Source organism: Bidens hawaiensis, unplaced genomic scaffold, assembly GCF_021521415.1.
Source record: "Bidens hawaiensis isolate Kalapana, Puna unplaced genomic scaffold, B.hawaiensis_p1.1 tig00034750_1, whole genome shotgun sequence".
NCBI classification, from domain to species: Eukaryota; Viridiplantae; Streptophyta; class Magnoliopsida; order Asterales; family Asteraceae; genus Bidens; species Bidens hawaiensis.
In genome coordinates this window covers 82,806-106,355 of record NW_027505337.1, presented here as the reverse complement: position 1 = coordinate 106,355, position 23,550 = coordinate 82,806, and the positions used below count along the sequence as shown (strand labels likewise).

At 36.7% G+C, this 23,550-nt stretch overlaps 1 protein-coding gene across 1 annotated transcript in view; it reads left to right on the top strand.

Annotated features, from left to right (window-relative positions):
• The window catches only part of LOC143612549 (cytochrome f-like), a 43,314-nt gene extending 20,996 nt beyond the window's left edge, over positions 1 to 22,318 (top strand). Inside the window, exons 2-4 of the mRNA XM_077086506.1 lie at positions 21,329 to 21,444; positions 21,766 to 21,973; positions 22,161 to 22,318. Coding sequence (XP_076942621.1) covers positions 21,329 to 21,444; positions 21,766 to 21,973; positions 22,161 to 22,318 — 482 coding nt within the window. The remainder of the gene's footprint in view (positions 1 to 21,328; positions 21,445 to 21,765; positions 21,974 to 22,160) is intronic.
• Positions 22,319 to 23,550: the final 1,232 nt, after the last annotated feature.

Genomic DNA, 23,550 nt, shown 5'->3' with positions numbered 1-23,550 from the left:
AAGGGGTGGGGGCACTTGGGTTCCCTCCCAAAACTTTCAAACTTATTTTTCTTTATTTACCTAAGTTATGTTATAAAATGTAACATAATATGATTCAAGTAACATGCACAATGCAATAAGTCTTGCATATTATTATTTAACCAACTTAAATAACATTATAGAGTATCTTCTCTCAAAATATAAATTATCCATATAATTTAGTTACTTCACAAGTGCAAATATTTAGAAACCCAATTTCCAAATATTCTAAGTGTTAATATTTATTTGTCAGATCATATCTTAAAATAAATATCATGGTGTTTGTCTAGCTTGTTATTGGGTATGACCCAACTTGGATCATATCATACTAACCACATAAATTATAATACGTGTCTTGGGCAGACCAAGTCCAAATATAAGTTGTTTATGTATCCCAGATTTTTGTGGATATTCCTTGAATAAGAACTTCCAGATTAGGTTAGATAAGGTGAACTTCCAAATATCTATTGAAGAATCAGGAGGCTAGTCCCAACAAGTAACTTTGATCCAACAAGAGATTATGATGGGTTTCCTTGGCTGATATATCAAAACATTTCTGTAACACCCCGTGACCGCAGCGGAAACGTAAACGGGATGCGACAGACACCTCTGATATCAACCACATTGTTTATAAAGAAAACCGAATGCATTAATATACTTCAAAATTACATTATCTCATCTTTCATTACCGTCTAGGTGATACACACATCATACAATACGGTTCATAATTCTATCTGCTATAATGTATCCTAACGTCCAGCACGCAAACCTTACACACATCAAGCACTTAGCACGTAATCAATCAATTTATCTTAGTTGTACCTGAAAAGCATGTGAGAAAACGGGTCAACTACGAATAGTTGGTGAGTTTCACAATTCGAGTAAACCATGATAAATCATTATCATAAAATAATATTATTATCGATGTAATTATGCTGAGCCCACAAGTGAGAACTCTGTTAATCCCAAAACATATCGATTAACCTCCGGGAACTCTGTTACCCCAGAATACTTCCAATAACCTCTGGGAACTCTGTTACCCCAGAAACACATTTAATAACCTCTGGGAACTCTGTTACCCCAGAAACACACTTAATAACCTCTGGGAACTCGGTTACCCCAGAACACATTTAATAACCTCTGGGAACTCGGTTACCCCAGAAACACATTTAATAACCTCTGGGAACTCTGTTACCCCAGAACACATTTAATAACCTCTGGGAACTCGGTTACCCCAGAACACTGTTTCGGGCCTTACACTGTTAGCAACTGAGACAATTACCATCTTAATTCATTACCGTACGATTCCCGTACAATAAACATTATATAAATACGTTCATTTCCATGCGATCAGCATGTACTTAAACACTTTGATAAAAAAAAAAAAAAAAAACATGCTTTCCGCCCCGGGAAAATATTTAAAACAGTTCAGTAAAAAGGGGCTCATGAAAACTCACCTTAGCACATGCAAGCAGGTAACAACAATCATTATCAATTAACACGTCCAATCTGTAATATGATCCCTACGATCGTTATTATACAATTATTGGTTATATAATCTTTAACCTTATCAATCGGTACATCTGGGGACACTGTTAACCCAGTACTGTACCTGTTCCGGGGGCAATGTTAACCCAGAAATACTTCTCCGGACTCAGATTGTGATGTCGTTTAGAGTTCCATGGTCACAATTTTTATTAGTCGTTTTCTCGTTTTGCGTGCCTAGCACGAATATCCGTTTTATGTTTCAAAAATGAGTTTGGTCACACACGACCCGAAAATAGTGGTTGTCGGATAATTTAATTTAAAATGTGAAATTATAGTTCGTTTTAGACGTCCCGATTGGCCGCGGGACCCGTTTCCGTCTTTGGCGTACCGGAAACTGTTAAAATAGGTTAAAATTACTCAAATCATCCGGATTATTTTCGGATGATTCATTTTTACTTGTTCAACTCAATTATATGAAAATAGTCCATTTTTAAGGTTTTTATACACCAGTCAGCTCGCTTAAGCGAACTCCACCGGTTTACGCGTTTTAACTTTAAAAGTTTGATAATTAGCACGATTAATTATCCGTTTACTCTCGGATTTTGAAATTTTGCCCAAATCACTTTTTAACAGTGGGGAATTTTATAAAAATATTTCCAGAATTAATTCTTATATTTAAAATTTATTTATCTATTTTTAAACACCATTTAAACACTAAATATGTCGAAAATACCAAACGATCTTAGAAAAATCCCAAATTTTTCCTGGATGTCCCCTGCCATCCACATAGTCCCCTGTAATTTTTCCAGAATCAAAATCTTCTTTTACATCCCCTTTTTACCAAAACCGAGCTAGAAATCCCTAGAACTCGTTTAACCGAAAAGCCTACATAGACTTCTCCAATGGACCTCAAATTTTTTGTGTGACTTATACATGATATGAAAAGCTTATCTGAAAGTTTCCAGAATTTTTCATGATATTTAACTATTTTTCACCATTTTTGGCCAAAACCGAGCATTAAATTCACCAAATATTCATCCTTTATCCAAATATTACCAAAAATTCACAGAACTCATTTTTTCATGTGTTTAACACCTCTGTAAAATTTCATGACCTAACTCTAAATCATCAACAATCTGTCCAAATTTCCAAAAACCGAACATAACCGATTATACCTTTCGTTTTCCGCCACTACAAGCTACAAACTCATCTTTCCGCCTTATCTACCACTAAATACAGAGCCTACAAACAACATACCACAATACCAAGCAAGTTACACTCACGATCAAGCCATTTCTTTCATGGTTACGGTTATGATACTAAAACAAAGATTTTAACCGTAAAAATTCGTTTTTGACTCTTTTAACTCCTTTCTTGGACCAAGATCCCTTGTATAACTTGTATACATCACTTGATCATGCAAGAATCGGTTTCATCTCGGGTTTTCACCCCTTTTTCACTTGAAACCTCATTTTCTCAAGATCATGGAATCAAAACTATGAATCAACCATTAAAACCATGTTTTTACCTTATGATTCTTGTTAAAAATCAAGGATTTGGATGAAGGTTGAAGGGTGTTGAGAGGATTTTGGAGTTGGGAGCTTAGAAAAGAGAAAATGTAATGTGTGTGTGTGAGACTATGGACCGATCGGTCCATTGTAAGGTGGGGGGGGGGCCCACAACTCCAACCATGGCCACACATTTGGATTGTGTAATCCAGATAACGTTGTGGATAATCTGGTTCAGTTCGTTTTTCGGTTAAACGCTTAAATCGGCTTAAAACGAGGCTAAAACGGTCGTTTTTCGGCTTAAAAATAAAATTTATATAAAACCGATTTAAAAACTTAAACCATGACATTTATTAACTAAAAACGTCATATTATTAGTTATTACGCATCTTTTTCGGCTTGATCGATCGTCTCTTGCTCGGTTTGGTATTAAAGGTTTCGTTTAACGTACCGACGTACTATTAAATCGAAATGCTTTTTCTGTGCTATAATCCACTTATCCCGAAGCTTTAATACTTCGTAACATCACTAAATATCATATATCTCGTCTATAATTGAACCCTCGATTCATTCGGGTTTCAATAACTATCGATCGTTTGATCGCATAATCAATACGGTGAATTATATATTCACGTACAATCAATACTATGAACCATGTATTCTCGTATAATTACCATGGTAACTCATGTTCCCGACATTACATATGACGTAACTAACGTCTACCGGTTAGGGTATACCTGGTTTCGTCGGAATCGTTACATTCTCCCTCCGTTAAGAAATTTCGTCCTCGAAATTTTACACGCCCACAATCTCCCTTCGAGAGAAAGGTGGGGGGTTTTTCCTTCAGAATTCACCCTCGCGTTACCAAGTATAATCTGGTCCTCGCTGTGAATTTCCACTTAATCTTAATTAATAACGCTTGGTATGTCCAAACTGTTTAGTTTTCCCGTCTACTATCTTTTACGGAATTAATTATGATATCAAGCATGTCCTCTATGAGTACCTTTATTACTAGTGCTCTCGTTGCCTCATCGCTTAGGCACTTTTCAATCCGTATACATGGCAAAATATCATGTATAGTTACTTAGCCCCTGGAGTACTTTAATTGATAGACTAAATGACCTATCATGGAGATAGTTCTCATGGGGTCCAATATATTAAGAAGTTATTTTCGGTTTTGTCAAACCTCACATCACTTCTCTCTAAGGTGATGCCTTAAAATGCCTTGTCACCTCTATTTAGTGACAATGGTTTCCTTTGAACGTTGACATAAATCCTTTGCCAATCCTCGCGCTACTTTCGACTTCTCTTAAACATTATAAACCCGATTGGTTGATTCTCGGATCAATTCAAGTCTTATGGCTCGATCGACGCTCATTTTCAATTTAACAAATTGGTGATAATCACTTCACCCATAGAAAGCTTCAAGCTCTCAATGTTTCCTTCCCCGTCTTCCATTATTGGGAGTAGGATGACTATTTCGATCTGAGATCATTGAAAATGGTACTCCACGACGAGATACCATTTCACCATTAGGAATTTGGGCGAGAATTCATTGTGGTAAACGTCATAGATTGGAATGAAATGCGAGGATGGGTTAATCGATCCGCGATTACCCAATTGTCCTCATGCCTTTGATATATCTTGGGAATTTGCGTCCCGAAATCCATTGTAATTTATTCCCACTATCATTGGCGAATTTTTTATTTTTTTTTCTGTCGTTGCGGCGTTCTCTAGGGTTTTCGGTGTGCAGCCTTATCTCTTGCATAACTCAATATTCACCAATACACGTAACCATATCTTTCTCCAAACTCGGCCGTTAATAAAATCCTTTCAGATATTCGTATCATCAATAGTCTAATCCGATCCCGGATGTATGGAATATTTCGATCTATGCGATTCGTCCATGATTACTTCACGAAGGTCATGGAGGGTCGGGATCCAAACCCGATCTTTGAAATAGAGAATTTCGTCCACGCGCTGTTCGAAATTTTTCTCGTTGCCGTAAAGTTCCTCCTTTTCCAATTGTTCCTCTTTCAACGTCTCACGTTGAGCGACTCGAATCAGGTCCGAAAGATTCGACTGGACTATCATCCCCAGTGCTCGCACTCGCAATGGCTTAACCCGATCTTTCCTACTCAAGGCATCGGCTACGACGTTAGCCTTGTCGGGGTGATAACGGATGTCACAGTCATAATCGCTTAACAACTCGACCCCTCTTTCGTTGAATATGAGACTGTGGTCTCTTATCATCTATAAAATTTGTACATTTGCGTTGTAAAAAGGAATATGAGTTGGGTAATGCTAGAAATTCTTCAATAAACCGCTGATAATCTCCGGCTAGTCCTAAAAATTGGCGCATTCCCTATGGCACCTTGGGTGACTGCCAATTTTAATGGTTTCTATCTTATTTGGATCTATGTGAAATCCTTGTTGCTTTACAACATGACCAAGGAATTATGCCTTCTTTATTCAAAATCACATTTCGAAAACTTTGCGTACAACTCCTCTTGCTTTAACACTTCCACAATTTTCCTTAACCGTCGTTCGTGCTCTTCTTTACATTGCGAATATATCATTAATGAATTTTATGAAAAATTTGTCAAAATAAAGTTTACAGACTCGGTTCATGAGTTCCATGAATGCTGCCGGCGCATTTGTTAGCCCGAAAGGCATAACTAAAAATTCATAATGGCCGTAGCGAGTCCGAAACACTGTTGTTGCAACGTCCTCCTCTTGGATTTCTCATTTGGTGATAACTATATCTAAGATCAATTTTTTTAAAAATAAATCGCCCCTTGCAGTTGATTAAACAGATCATTCACTTCGAAGAAGTGAGTACCTACTCTTGATCGTCACTTTATTCAATTCTCCCTAATCAATACATATCCTAACACTTCCGTCCTTCATTTCCCGAATAACACTGGTGCACCCCATGGTGACTAACTAGGTCGTATAAAACCTTATCCAATAATTCTTGCATTTCAGTTGGTGTAAGTCAGTAAGATGCTTTAGCAACAGGGCCAGCTTGAGGTATTAAATTGATTCCGAATTTGACATGTCGGGTTGGCGGTAATCCAGGAAGTTCTTCTGGGAAAACTTGTGGAAATTCGCGTACCACCGGGATATCTTCTGTATGTTTTCTTTTAAATACTTTGGCAATCGCGTTTGTTAAATACACCACGTCTTCCTGTCGTAAATATTATAACATCTCAAGATGAGATTAGAGTGGTAACATAATACCGTACACTTTTCTCTATATCAAATCGCTTGATCGACCGAAAGAGAGCTTCTAATCATCTTCTTGTCCTATTTGATCTCAGCTTCATGTTGAGTTAGCCAATCCACGTTAACTATTACGTCACAACTTCTTAACTTTACTGGTCGTAGGTTAATAAGGGAAGGTTAATCGTTCAGAATAATAGGACAATTCCGAACAATTTAATTAACCATTAGGGATTTACCGTTAGCGATTTTACCGTATGGGGTTCTATAGTTTCACTAATCGGTATCTTTCCAATTGGTAGGTGGTTAGCAGGAACTAACTTCTATCGACGACCGTAAAAATATCACTGAAGCCTATTGATTTAAAATTACAACGTACTTAATACCACTTTTAGATCATGACGTGCTTTATTTGAATTACTCACAAAAGCACGGCTCCTTGCTTGATCAGAGGTTGATGCTTGTCATGAGGTTCATCTTCCAACAACACCTTGGTTCACTTTGGGCAATTTCTCTTGAAACGTTCTGTACTGCCACATTCATAGCAAGTACAACTGTTTGGCATAATTTGATTTCTTTGGATGGATTGTTATTGAAGTTGTTGGGTTCGGAGTGGTTGTACACGAATGGGTTGGGGGTTGTCGGTTCACATGGCTTCAATTGGTTCTACAATTAGGGCATTACGTCCATCTTTACCACGCCTGTGGCCTACTATCACTCGACATTCTTCTTCCTGCCGATAACCATATTTTCCACATTTAGGGAAGGACCCTTCATGCGGTTCATGTTTCACACCAGAACTAGTCTCAGTATAATTCTGGGTTGTAGGACATTCCTACTTATTCAAAGGCCTATCTCGCACTATGCCTTTATCACTTCTCTTCTGTAACACACAACGTCTCACCTAACGTCCTTCCAGTCCATTTCTCATAGAGTCAAATATATCAATGCTGGCTTGTGACACAATCCTTCCAAAGGTTGTATATTTTACAGGATTGACTATACTCCTTATCGATGGAGTTAGTCCCCAATATTGCGCTTACTTCGCTTAGCTCCAGGAGTAATTAGCCATGTTACCAGACATGACAATTCCTTTAAACATTTAGCGCGTTCTAAGTTATCAGCACACAACATTTCTATCTTTCATAGTTCAGTTTCAAATCTCTGAACTCAATTACTCGAATAAAAGTGCTCTAGCACAAGAATTTTAAATTTTGACCATATTATCTGAACAAAAATTTTCTAACTATAATTTTGTACCATCGTGTTCCATCACGATACAACATAGTCTCCCAACATATCTGTAGCATATTTCACTACACAATGTTCTAGACTTTTACCAATATCCTTAACCATTTCGATCTTTCCTATCCACTTGCTAATCTATTCCTCCCTTTACCAACAGTAAACCATTAATAATTCCTTTAACACAACCGATAAACATATTCTTCACACCGGGTCTAATTCATTACGACTACTATTCATGTTTAGTATATAACTAATACTTGTAGTCATAATAGCATTCGGTGGGACATTATCACTCTTAGTAATACCACTAAGAATTGAAATATTCATAATCATGTGATTGCTCGATCTATAATTCTGCGTTCACATTTGCATCAACACTAGCAGTGATCTGTGATACTACATTCGGTATCATCATCTGCTATCCTTGAGCAATCAACTGAATCATATTAATCTCCATCATTGGAGTTACTCTTTTTATGTCATTCTGCCATACTCGTCCCGTACGCAGTAATCAATACTAATCTCACCGTATAACTCGTTACCAGTTCAATCATATCAGCAGGTACACATAGACACCAAATATTATCATATATATTACACATACCGGCATCTAGCATATATATGTCCCATAAATATAATAACATACGGACTTAACCTGGCGTCGGGTAATGTTTAAATATGCTTCATAACCCTTGTCACCAACTGACATATAGATTTTTCTCAACAAAGATTATCGTTTAATATACTTGATTTCAATATCCTTCTGCATATCAGTATAACCGATACATGCTCACCGTGAGCACCAAACGATTACATACCACGGAGTTATAATATCCGTGTTTATTCGTATATCTGGCACCCACAGTATACCTCCTACGAACGAACAACCAACTATGCTATAATTATTCCAACACTTCTTTGTGTGTAGGTAATCATTCTATTCGAGCATACATGGGTGTAAACATCTAACGGATGTAAGGATAACATAGGGAGTTGCAAGGTTTAAGGTAATTGTGCAACATGGGTTGCCTTCAAATATTATTAATTACTATTATGGGAAACTCTACACTCGCTCAGTCAATGTCCTCAGGCGTTCTAGGTTTGCTAAAATCGGTAATTCTCGATCTGAAGTTGGTCCGTCTCATATGTTTGTGAGTGAGCAATACATATATATATATATTTCAATATATTATTTTATTTTATTTTATTTATTTACTCCTTTACTTTAATGAAATAAGAATGGGTTCAGGTACGGATCCGTTCGTACGTGAGGGTCGACGGTTCGGGTGAACATCTGGGGTTATTAGGATATACGGTACCGATGTTGGTAGGGTAAGGGATTCATCAATTTTGGTTGGGAGTGACGGTTACTAGATATTTCTGGTTAATGTCAAACGGGAGATCTAACTTGGTACTATCATAACTATGGCCCGATAAGTCAGACTTATCATCAACCGATGCTCTAGAAATTTCGGCATCCTCGGTACTTTTTATTATTTTATCCCCCCGGTTCCTCATCCGGGTCCTATTTCTCAATACTTGTACCCACAAGATATGTACATATATATATACACATTAGCACGTATAAATAATACTATATACTTTACACATATGTTGCCATTTTTACCTATTAATGTACCCCGTGACTTCCCCTGAATTCCCTCGTGCGGACAAGTCTATTATTATGTTCCGGACCATAATAACCCACTTGTCCATCCAAGTTCATCCAGCTCTCGTCACTATAAATTATTAGTTGATATTAAGATCTTATAATACTTGAGCTACTGGTTATATTTTAGGTATCTTTTAAAGACATCCTAATTCTTTTATAACCAATGGCTCTGATACCAAGTTCTGTAACACCCCGTGACCGCAGCGGAAACGTAAACGGGATGCGACTGACACCTCTGATATCAAGCACATTGTTTATAAAGAAAACCGAATGCATTAATATACTTCAAAATTACATTATCTCATCTTTCATTACCGTCTAGGTGATACACACATCATACAATACGGTTTATAATTCTATCTGCTATAATGTATCCTAACGTCCAGCACGCAAACCTTACACACATCAAGCACTTAGCACGTAATCAATCACTTTATCTTAGTTGTACCTGAAAAGCATGTGAGAAAACGGGTCAACTACGAATAGTTGGTGAGTTTCACAATTCGAGTAAACCATGATAAATCATTATCATAAAATAATATTATTATCGATGTAATTATGCTGAGCCCACAAGTGAGAACTCTGTTAATCCCAAAACATATCGATTAACCTCCGGGAACTCTGTTACCCCAGAATACTTCCAATAACCTCTGGGAACTCTGTTACCCCAGAAACACATTTAATAACCTCTGGGAACTCTGTTACCCCAGAAACACACTTAATAACCTCTGGGAACTCGGTTACCCCAGAACACATTAAATAACCTCTGGGAACTCGGTTACCCCAGAAACACATTTAATAACCTCTGGGAACTCTGTTACCCCAGAACACATTTAATAACCTCTGGGAACTCGGTTACCCTAGAACACTGTTTCGGGCCTTACACTGTTAGCAACTCAGACAATTACCATCTTAATTCATTACCGTACGATTCCCGTACAATAAACATTATATAAATACGTTCATTTCCATGCGATCAGCATGTACTTAAACACTTTGATAAAAAAAAAAAAACATGCTTTTCGCCCCGGTAAAATATTTAAAACAGTTCAGTAAAAAGGGGCTCATGAAAACTCACCTTAGCACATGCAAGCAGGTAACAACAATCATTATCAATTAACACGTCCAATCTGTAATATGATCCCTACGATCGTTATTATACAATTATTGGTTATATAATCTTTAACCTTATCAATCGGTACATATGGGGACACTGTTAACCCAGTACTGTACCTGTTCTGGGGGCAATGTTAACCCAGAAATACTTCTCCGGACTCAGATTGTGATGTCGTTTAAAGTTCCATGGTCACAATTTTTATTAGTCGTTTTCTCGTTTTGCGTGCCTAGCACGAATATCCGTTTTATGTTTCAAAAATGAGTTTGGTCACACACGACCCGAAAATAGTGGTTGTCGGATAATTTAATTTAAAATATGAAATTATAGTTCGGTTTAGACGTCCCGATTGGCCGCGGGACCCGTTTCCGTCTTTGGAGTACCGGAAACTGTTAAAATAGGTTAAAATTACTCAAATCATCCGGATTATTTTCGGATGATTCATTTTTACTTGTTCAACTCAATTATATGAAAATAGTCCATTTTTAAGGTTTTTATACACCAGTCAGCTCGCTTAAGCGAACTCCACCGGGTTACGCGTTTTAACTTTAAAAGTTTGATAATTAGCACGATTAATTATCCGTTTACTCTCGGATTTTGAAATTTTGCCCAAATCACTTTTTAACAGTGGGGAATTTTTTAAAAATATTTCCAGAATTAATTCTTATATTTAAAATTTATTTATCTATTTTTAAACACCATTTAAACACTAAATATGTCGAAAATACCAAACGATCTTAGAAAAATCCCAAATTTTTCCTGGATGTCCCCTGCCATCCACATAGTCCCCTGTAATTTTTACAGAATCAAAATCTTCTTTTACATCCCCTTTTTACCAAAACCGAACTAGAAATCCCTAGAACTCGTTTAACCGAAAAGCCTACTTAGACTTCTCCAATGGACCTCAAATTTTGTGTGTGACGTAAAAATGATATGAAAAGCTTTTCTGAAATTTTCCAGAATTTTTCATGATATTTAACTATTTTTCACCATTTTTGGCCAAAACCGAGCATTAAATTCACCAAATATTCATCCTTTATCCAAAAATTACCAAAAATTCACAGAACTCATATTTTCATGTGTTTAACACCTCTGTAAAATTTCATGACCTAACTCTAAAGCATCAACAATCTGTCCAAATTTCCAAAAACCGAACATAACCGAATATACCTTTCGTTTTCCGCCACTACAAGCTACAAACTCATCTTTCCGCCTTATCTACCACTAAATACAGAGCCTACAAACAACATACCACAATACCAAGCAAGTTACACTCACGATCAAGCCATTTCTTTCATGGTTACGGTTATGATACTAAAACAAAGATTTTAACCGTAAAAATTCGTTTTTGACTCTTTTAACTCCTTTCTTGGACCAAGATCCCTTGTATAACTTGTATACATCACTTGATCATGCAAGAATCGGTTTCATCTCGGGTTTTCACCCCTTTTTCACTTGAAACCTCATTTTCTCAAGATCATGGAATCAAAACTATGAATCAACCATTAAAACCATGTTTTTACCTTATGATTCTTGTTAAAAATCAAGGATTTGGATGAAGGTTGAAGGGTGTTGAGAGGATTTTGGAGTTGGGAGCTTAGAAAAAAGAAAATGTAATGTGTGTGTGTGAGACTATGGACCGATCGGTCCATTGTAAGGTGGGGGGGGCCCACAACTCCAACCATGGCCACACATTTGGATTGTGTAATCCAGATAACGTTGTGGATAATCTGGTTCAGTTCGTTTTTCGGTTAAACGCTTAAATCGGCTTAAAACGAGGCTAAAACGGTCGTTTTTCGGCTTAAAAATAAAATTTATATAAAACCGATTTAAAAACTTAAACCATGACATTTATTAACTTAAAACGTCATATTATTAGTTATTACGCATCTTTTTCGGCTTGATCGATCGTCTCTTGCTCGGTTTGGTATTAAAGGTTTCGTTTAACGTACCGACGTACTATTAAATCGAAATGCTTTTTCTGTGCTATAATCCACTTATCCCGAAGCTTTAATACTTCGTAACATCACTAAATATCATATATCTCGTCAATAATTGAACCCTCGATTCATTCGGGTTTCAATAACTATCGATCGTTTGATCGCATAATCAATACGTGAATTATATATTCACGTACAATCAATACTATGAACCATGTATTCTCGTATAATTACCATGGTAACTCATGTTCCCGACATTACATATGACGTAACTAACGTCTACCGGTTAGGGTATACCTGGTTTCGTCGGAATCGTTACATTCTCCCCCCGTTAAGAAATTTCGTCCTCGAAATTTTACACGCCCACAATCTCCCTTCGAGAGAAAGGTGGGGGGTTTTTCCTTCAGAATTCACCCTCGCGTTACCAAGTATAATCTGGTCCTCGCTGTGAATTTCCACTTAATCTTAATTAATAACGCTTGGTATGTCCAAACTGTTTAGTTTTCCCGTCAACTATCTTTACGGAATTAATTATGATATCAAGCATGTCCTCTATGAGTACCTTTATTACTAGTGCTCTCGTTGCCTCATCGCTTAGGCACTTTTCAATCCGTATACATGGCAAAATATCATGTATAGTTACTTAGCCCCTGGAGTACTTTAATTGATAGACTAAATGACCTATCATGGAGATAGTTCTCATGGGGTCCAATATATTAAGAAGTTATTTTCAGTTTTGCCAAACCTCACATCACTTCTCTCTAAGGTGATGCCTTAAAATGCCTTGTCACCTCTATTTAGTGACAATGGTTTCCTTTAAACGTTGACATAAATCCTTTGCCAATCCTCGCGCTACTTTCGACTTCTCTTAAACATTATAAACCCGATTGGTTGATTCTCGGATCAATTCAAGTCTTATGGCTCGATCGACGCTCATTTTCAATTTAACAAATTGGTGATAATCACTTCACCCATAGAAAGCTTCAAGCTCTCAATGTTTCCTTCCCCGTCTTCCAATATTGGGAGTAGGATGACTATTTCGATCTGAGATCATTGAAAATGGTACTCCACGACGAGATACCATTTCACCATTAGGAATTTGGGCGAGAATTCATTGTGGTAAACGTCATAGATTGGAATGAAATGCGAGGATGGGTTAATCGATCCGCGATTACCCAATTGTCCTCATGCCTTTGATATATCTTGGGAATTTGCGTCCCGAAATCCATTGTAATTTATTCCCACTATCGTTGGCGAATTTTTTTTTTTCTGTCGTTGCGGCGTTCCCTAGGGTTTTCGGTGTGCAGCCTTATCTCTTGCATAACTCAATATTCACCAATACACGTAACCATATCTTTCTCCAAACTCGGCCGTTAATAAAATCCTTTCAGATATTCGTATCATCAATAGTCTAATCCGATCCCGGATGTATGGAATATTTCGATCTATGCGCTTCGTCCATGATTACTTCACGAAGGTCATGGAGGGTCGGGATCCAAACCCGATCTTTGAAATAGAGAATTTCGTCCACGCGCTGTTCGAAATTTTTCTCGTTGCCGTAAAGTTCCTCCTTTTCCAATTGTTCCTCTTTCAACGTCTCACGTTGAGCGACTCGAATCAGGTCCGAAAGATTCTACTGGACTATCATCCCCAGTGCTCGCACTCGCAATGGCTTAACCCGATCTTTCCTACTCAAGGCATCGGCTACGACGTTAGCCTTGTCGGGGTGATAACGGATGTCACAGTCATAATCGCTTAACAACTCGACCCCTCTTTCGTTGAATATGAGACTGTGGTCTCTTATCATCTATAAAATTTGTACATTTGCGTTGTAAAAAGGATTATGAGTTGGGTAATGCTAGAAATTCTTCAATAAACCGCTGATAATCTCCGGCTAGTCCTAAAAATTGGTTCATTCCCTATGGCGCCTTGGGTGACTGCCAATTTTAATGGTTTCTATCTTATTTGGATCTATGTGAAATCCTTGTTGCTTTACAACATGACCAAGGAATTATGCCTTCTTTATTCAAAATCACATTTCGAAAACTTTGCGTACAACTCCTCTTGCTTTAACACTTCCACAATTTTCCTTAACCGTCGTTCGTGCTCTTCTTTACATTGCGAATATATCATTAATGAATTTTATGAAAAATTTGTCAAAATAAAGTTTACAGACTCGGTTCATGAGTTCCATGAATGCTGCCGGCGCATTTGTTAGCCCGAAAGGCATAACTAAAAATTCATAATGGCCGTAGCGAGTCCGAAACACTGTTGTTGCAACGTCCTCCTCTTGGATTTCTCATTTGGTGATAACTATATCTAAGATCAATTTTTTTAAAAATAAATCGCCCCTTGCAGTTGATTAAACAGATCATTCACTTCGAAGAAGTGAGTACCTACTCTTGATCGTCACTTTATTCAATTCTCCCTAATCAATACATATCCTAACACTTCCGTCCTTCATTTCCCAAATAACACTGGTGCACCCCATGGTGACTAACTAGGTCGTATAAAACCTTATCCAATAATTCTTGCATTTCAGTTGGTGTAAGTCGGTAAGATGCTTTAGCAACAGGGCCAGCTTGAGGTATTAAGTTGATTCCGAATTTGACATGTCAGGTTGGCGGTAATCCAGGAAGTTCTTCTGGGAAAACTTGTGGAAATTCGCGTACCACCGGGATATCTTCTGTATGTTTTCTTTTAAATACTTTGGCAATCGCGTTTGTTAAATACACCACGTCTTCCTGTCGTAAATATTATAACATCTCAAGATGAGATTAGAGTGGTAACATAATACCGTACACTTTTCTCTGTATCAAATCGCTTGATCGACCGAAAGAGAGCTTCTAATCATCTTCTTGTCCTATTTGATCTCAGCTTCATGTTGAGTTAGCCAATCCACGTTAACTATTACGTCACAACTTCTTAACTTTACTGGTCGTAGGTTAATAAGGGAAGGTTAATCGTTCAGAATAATAGGACAATTCCGAACAATTTAATTAACCATTAGGGATTTACCGTTAGCGATTTTACCGTATGGGGTTCTATAGTTTCACTAATCGGTATCTTTCCAATTGGTAGGTGGTTAGCAGGAACTAACTTCTATCGACGACCGTAAAAATATCACTGAAGCCTATTGATTTAAAATTACAACGTACTTAATACCACTTTTAGATCATGACGTGCTTTATTTGAATTACTCACAAAAGCACGGCTCCTTGCTTGATCAGAGGTTGATGCTTGTCATGAGGTTCATCTTCCAACAACACCTTGGTTCACTTTGGGCAATTTCTCTTGAAACGTTCTGTACTGCCACATTCATAGCAAGTACAACTGTTTGGCATAATTTGATTTCTTTGGATGGATTGTTATTGAAGTTGTTGGGTTCGGAGTGGTTGTACACGAATGGGTTGGGGGTTGTCGGTTCACATGGCTTCAATTGGTTCTACAATTAGGGCATTACGTCCATCTTTACCACGCCTGTGGCCTACTATCACTCGACATTCTTCTTCCTGCCGATAACCATATTTTCCACATTTAGGGAAGGACCCTTCATGCGGTTCATGTTTCACACCAGAACTAGTCTCAGTATAATTCTGGGTTGTAGGACATTCCTACTTATTCAAAGGCCTATCTCGCACTATGCCTTTATCACTTCTCTTCTGTAACACACAACGTCTCACCTAACGTCCTTCCAGTCCATTTCTCATAGAGTCAAATATATCAATGCTGGCTTGTGACACAATCCTTCCAAAGGTTGTATATTTTACAGGATTGACTATACTCCTTATCGATGGAGTTAGTCCCCAATATTGCGCTTACTTCGCTTAGCTCCAGGAGTAATTAGCCATGTTACCAGACATGACAATTCCTTTAAACGTTTAGCGCGTTCTAAGTTATCAGCACACAACATTTCTATCTTTCATAGTTCAGTTTCAAATCTCTGAACTCAATTACTCGAATAAAAGTGCTCTAGCACAAGAATTTTAAATTTTGACCATATTATCTGAACAAAAATTTTCTAACTATAATTTTGTACCATCGTGTTCCATCACGATACAACATAGTCTCCCAACATATCTGTAGCATATTTCACTACACAATGTTCTAGACTTTTACCAATATCCTTAACCATTTCGATCTTTCCTATCCACTTGCTAATCTATTCCTCCCTTTACCAACAGTAAACCATTAATAATTCCTTTAACACAACCGATAAACATATTCTTCACACCTGGTCTAATTCATTACGACTACTATTCATGTTTAGTATATAACTAATACTTGTAGTCATAATAGCATTCGGTGGGACATTATCACTCTTAGTAATACCACTAAGAATTGAAATATTCATAATCATGTGATTGCTCGATCTATAATTCTGCGTTCACATTTGCATCAACACTAGCAGTGATCTGTGATACTACATTCGGTATCATCATCTGCTATCCTTTAGCAATCAACTGAATCATATTAATCTCCATCATTGGAGTTACTCTTTTTATGTCATTCTGCCATACTCGTCCCGTACGCAGTAATCAATACTAATCTCACCGTATAACTCGTTACCAGTTCAATCATATCAGCAGGTACACATAGACACCAAATATTATCATATATATTACACATACCGGCATCTAGCATATATATGTCCCATAAATATAATAACATACGGACTTAACCTGGCGTCGGTAATGTTTAAATATGCTTCATAACCCTTGTCACCAACTGACATATAGATTTTTCTCAACAAAGATTATCGTTTAATATACTTGATTTCAATATCCTTCTGCATATCAGTATAACCGATACATGCTAACCGTGAGCACCAAACGATTACATACCACAGAGTTATAATATCCGTGTTTATTCGTATATCCGGCATACACAGTATACCTCCTACGAACGAACAACCAACTACGCTATAATGATTCCAACACTTCTTTGTGTATAGGTAATCATTCTATTCGAGCATACATGGGTGTAAACATCTAACGGATGTAAGGATAACATAGGGAGTTGCAAGGTTCAAGGTAATTGTGCAACATGGGTTGCCTTCAAATATTATTAATTACTATTATGGGAAACTCTACACTCGCTCAGTCAATGTCCTCAGGCGTTCTAGGTTTGCTAAAATCGGTAATTCTCGATCTGAAGTTGGTCCGTCTCATATGTTTGTGAGTGAGCAATACATATATATATATATTTCAATATATTATTTTATTTTATTTTATTTATTTACTCCTTTACTTTAATGAAATAAGAATGGGTTCAGGTACGGATCCGTTCGTACGTGAGGGTCGACGGTTCGGGTGAACATCTGGGGTTATTAGGATATACGGTACCGATGTTGGTAGGGTAAGGGATTCATCAATTTTGGTTGGGAGTGACGGTTACTAGATATTTCTGGTTAATGTCAAACGGGAGATCTAACTTGGTACTATCATAACTATGGCCCGATAAGTCAGACTTATCATCAACCGATGCTCTAGAAATTTCGGCCCGATAACTTGGTACTTTTTATTATTTTATCCCCCCGGTTCCTCATCCGGGTCCTATTTCTCAATACTTGTACCCACAAGATATGTACCTATATATATATACACATTAGCACGTATAAATAATACTATATACTTTACACATATGTTGCCATTTTTACCTATTAATGTACCCCGTGACTTCCCTCGTGCGGACAAGTCTGTTATTATGTTCCGGACTATAATAACCCACTTGTCCATCCAAGTTCATCCAGCTCTCGTCACTATAAATTATTAGTTGATATTCAGATCCTATAATACTTGAGCTACTAGTTATATTTTAGGTATCTTTTAAAGACATCCTAATTCTTTTATAACCAATGGCTCTGATACCAAGTTCTGTAACACCCCGTGACCGCAGCGGAAACGTAAACGGGATGCGACAGACACCTCTGATATCAACCACATTGTTTATAAAGAAAACCGAATGCATTAATATACTTCAAAATTACATTATCTCATCTTTCATTACCGTCTAGGTGATACACACATCATACAATACGGTTCATAATTCTATCTGCTATAATGTATCCTAACGTCCAGCACGCAAACCTTACACACATCAAGCACTTAGCACGTAATCAATCACTTTATCTTAGTTGTACCTGAAAAGCATGTGAGAAAACGGGTCAACTACGAATAGTTGGTGAGTTTCACAATTCGAGTAAACCATGATAAATCATTATCATAAAATAATATTATTATCGATGTAATTATGCTGAGCCCACAAGTGAGAACTCTGTTAATCCCAAAACATATCGATTAACCTCCGGGAACTCTGTTACCCCAGAATACTTCCAATAACCTCTGGGAACTCTGTTACCCCAGAAACACATTTAATAACCTCTGGGAACTCTGTTACCCCAGAAACACACTTAATAACCTCTGGGAACTCGGTTACCCCAGAACACAATTAATAACCTCTGGGAACTCGGTTACCCCAGAAACACATTTAATAACCTCTGGGAACTCTGTTACCCCAGAACACATTTAATAACCTCTGGGAACTCGGTTACCCCAGAACACTGTTTCGGGCCTTACACTGTTAGCAACTCAGACAATTACCATCTTAATTCATTACCGTACGATTCCCGTACAATAAACATTATATAAATACGTTCATTTCCATGCGATCAGCATGTACTTAAACACTTTGATAAAAAAAAAAAAAACATGCTTTTCGCCCCGGGAAAATATTTAAAACAGTTCAGTAAAAAGGGGCTCATGAAAACTCACCTTAGCACATGCAAGCTGGTAACAACAATCATTATCAATTAACACGTCCAATCTGTAATATGATCCCTACGATCGTTATTATACAATTATTGGTTATATAATCTTTAACCTTATCAATCGGTACATCTGGGGACACTGTTAACCCAGTACTGTACCTGTTCCGGGGGCAATGTTAACCCAGAAATACTTCTCCGGACTCAGATTGTGATGTCGTTTAGAGTTCCATGGTCACAATTTTTATTAGTCGTTTTCTCGTTTTGCGTGCCTAGCACGAATATCCGTTTTATGTTTCAAAAATGAGTTTGGTCACACACGACCCGAAAATAGTGGTTGTCGGATAATTTAATTTAAAATGTGAAATTATAGTTCGTTTTAGACGTCCCGATTGGCCGCGGGACCCGTTTCTGTCTTTGGCGTACCGGAAACTGTTAAAATAGGTTAAAATTACTCAAATCATCCGGATTATTTTCGGATGATTCATTTTTACTTGTTCAACTCAATTATATGAAAATAGTCCATTTTTAAGGTTTTTATACACCAGTCAGCTCGCTTAAGCGAACTCCACCGGTTTACGCGTTTTAACTTTAAAAGTTTGATAATTAGCACGATTAATTATCCGTTTACTCTCGGATTTTGAAATTTTGCCCAAATCACTTTTTAACAGTGGGGAATTTTATAAAAATATTTCCAGAATTAATTCTTATATTTAAAATTTATTTATCTATTTTTAAACACCATTTAAACACTAAATATGTCGAAAATACCAAACGATCTTAGAAAAATCCCAAATTTTTCCTGGATCTCCCCTGCCATCTACATAGTCCCCTGTAATTTTTTCAGAATCAAAATCTTCTTTTACATCCCCTTTTTACCAAAACCGAGCTAGAAATCCCTAGAACTCGTTTAACCGAAAAGCCTACTTAGACTTCTCCAATGGACCTCAAATTTTGTGTGTGACTTATACATGATATGAAAAGCTTATCTGCAATTTTCCAGAATTTTTCATGATATTTAACTATTTTTCACCATTTTTGGCCAAAACCGAGCATTAAATTCACCAAATATTCATCCTTTATCCAAAAATTACCAAATATTCACAGAACTCATATTTTCATGTGTTTAATACCTCTGTAAAATTTCATGACCTAACTCTAAAGCATCAACAATCTGTCCAAATTTCCAAAAACCGAACATAACCGAATATACCTTTCGTTTTCCGCCACTACAAGCTACAAACTCATCTTTCCGCCTTATCTACCACTAAATACAGAGCCTACAAACAACATACCACAATACCAAGCAAGTTACACTCACGATCAAGCCATTTCTTTCATGGTTACGGTTGATACTAAAACAAAGATTTTAACCGTAAAAATTCGTTTTTGACTCTTTTAACTCCTTTCTTGGACCAAGATCCCTTGTATAACTTGTATACATCACTTGATCATGCAAGAATCGGTTTCATCTCGGGTTTTCACCCCTTTTTCACTTGAAACCTCATTTTCTCAAGATCATGGAATCAAAACTATGAATCAACCATTAAAACCATGTTTTTACCTTATGATTCTTGTTAAAAATCAAGGATTTGGATGAAGGTTGAAGGGTGTTGTGAGGATTTTGGAGTTGGGAGCTTAGAAAAAAGAAAATGTAATGTGTGTGTGTGAGACTATGGACCGATCGGTCCATTGTAAGGTGGGGGGGGGCCCACAACTCCAACCATGGCCACACATTTGGATTGTGTAATCCAGATAACGTTGTGGATAATCTGGTTCAGTTCGTTTTTCGGTTAAACGCTTAAATCGGCTTAAAACGAGGCTAAAACGGTCGTTTTTCGGCTTAAAAATAAAATTTATATAAAACCGATTTAAAAACTTAAACCATGACATTTATTAACTTAAAACGTCATATTATTAGTTATTACGCATCTTTTTCGGCTTGATCGATCGTCTCTTGCTCGGTTTGGTATTAAAGGTTTCGTTTAACGTACCGACGTACTATTAAATCGAAATCCTTTTTCTGTGCTATAATCCACTTATCCCGAAGCTTTAATACTTCGTAACATCACTAAATATCATATATCTCGTCTATAATTGAACCCTCGATTCATTCGGGTTTCAATAACTATCGATCGTTTGATCGCATAATCAATACGGTGAAGTATATATTCACGTACAATCAATACTATGAACCATGTATTCTCGTATAATTACCATGGTAACTCATGTTCCCGACATTACATATGACGTAACTAACGTCTACCGGTTAGGGTATACCTGGTTTCGTCGGAATCGTTACAATTTCCATTATGGATGTTCCTGCATTGCTAGAACCTTAGGATGTAGAGGATGAAGAAAACGATAATGAGGATGATAGTGACGGTGATAGTAATGATAATGATGATCAAAATGGTGGTAATAATGGAGTTGGTATTAATGTTGCACAAGAACATGTTCATGAGGTAATTCAAAATGTGATTTATAATCTTATTGGACTGATGGTGGCAACCAAGCTGAAGAAGAACAAGAGCATCCTGAACCCCAATAACAAGAAGATGCTCACGAACCTGTTGTAGAGGAAGATATATTTGATGAAAGAGTTGGAGGTTCTCCACCTGATGTTGATGGGGGATATGAAAATGTCAAATCTAGTTCAAGTTATTCAAATTTAGGTTCAGTAAATGCAGAAGCCTATGTTGACTTAATGATTACTAACCTAAATATGAAATTGGAGAATATGTCTTTTGTTGATGAAAACACAAAAATAAAAAGACAACTTGCAGAATCTCTTAATGAGATTAAAAGACTCAAGAAGTGAAATGATAAGGTTGAGAATCCCTCAGATGCACCAAACGAAAGAGAATGCAATCAATTTTATTGAAAAGCTTTATGGTAGTGAATCAAGGGATGAAGATGATGATTTTAATAATGATGAGAGTGATGGTGGTTCAAATGATGATAATAATGATGTTGAAAATGTTAAATTTGGTGGTAAGAATGGTGTTTACCATGAATATGTGATAGGGATTAAGTTAGTTAAGATATAAAATTTAGAAGTTGGAGATATTAAAGATGAATATGTAAATATCATTAAGTCTGTACAGAATGAAGCCTTGGAAGTTGGAGAGGAGGATTTGAATTAAAGAGATACTTTATGAGATTGAAAACATTTCTTCAGATGATAATGATGAATATGCAAAGAAGAGGAAGAACAAGGGAAAGAAATCAATCTCTAAAGATCAAGATGATATTGAAAACGAGGCATATGTTTCTAAGAGGTTATACATCCTAGATATTAATCAGTCTACCCTTAAAGCCCAAGAAGAAGTGAAATAAATATTGAGGAAAATGAGGGAACAAGAACTGATATCAATTCTTGTGTAAGAAGAAATCGGAACACCAGAGGATACTGTTAGAACAAGAAAACACTGAGATGCAACTCCATTATGAAGCTGAACTGGAAGGTAAAGAGGAAATCCCACAGGAAATTCTTGAAACCTTAATTGACTTAAGGGTGAAAGAAAGGTCAATGAAACTGAAGTTGAACAAGATAAAAGAAAATCGCTAGAAGAAGTGGTTTACTTTGCTAGAAAAAGAAGAACTGATGATACACAAACCACTGTTAAATCTCTAAAACATCAAAATGTATTTGAACTTTTTTAACAACCATCAGATCAAACTCCTCAAGATCAAACAACATTTGAACCTACTCTATAAGAACCTATCAGTGACCTTACTCCTTAAACACCAAACACCAATTATTAAACCATATGATGCTCCAAAGGACAAAACACCACATGTTTCTTCTCTTATTCAAGAAAATGTAGCTGAAACAAGAAAGAAAAGAGTAAAACTTGTAGCTATAAAAACTATAAAGGGCAAGGCACAAAAGGAAAAAATGGTAAAAGAAAAAAGATGGAAGAGCTAAAGGCCGACGAGCCTAAAATAAATGCTCTTGATGATTATTTGGATGATGATTTTGTTGAAAAAATGGTTGATATGCTTGGAAATGAAAATCAGACTGAGCCGAATCGTCAAGTTGATCTGACTGAGGAACATATTAAAAACATCTAGATGATAGAAAGAAGCAACATGAAAATATCAATACTTTTCTTGGATATGGAATGAGGTTAAATGAAATAAAGGATCTTGGTGACAATGATCTTTAGTATTTAATAAAGAAGAAGGAAAGAGAAGATGAGGAGAAGAAAGCAAAGATCAGGAAACTTGGTGGTAAAAGAGAGTTCTTGATAGATAATAACTATGATCCGGCTCATGTTGAAGGTATGACAAATGTAGAAGTGTAGAAACACTTTGAAAGAGTGTTTATAAGAACCAAAAATGATGCAGATTCTTGTCTAAACAACATATAAATCATAGAAAGTCACATTATCACCAGAAAGAGGCAAAAAAATTTTTAAAGATAGAATTGATAAATGAATGAAGAAAGATGAGAATAAGAAGAATGAAGTAAAGAAGAAGAAGAAGAAAGAAAGAAGTTCAAGAGACTAAATTCACTAACAGTATGGCTGAAGAGACAAATAGGCTTCTTGGTAGACGCGGATGGG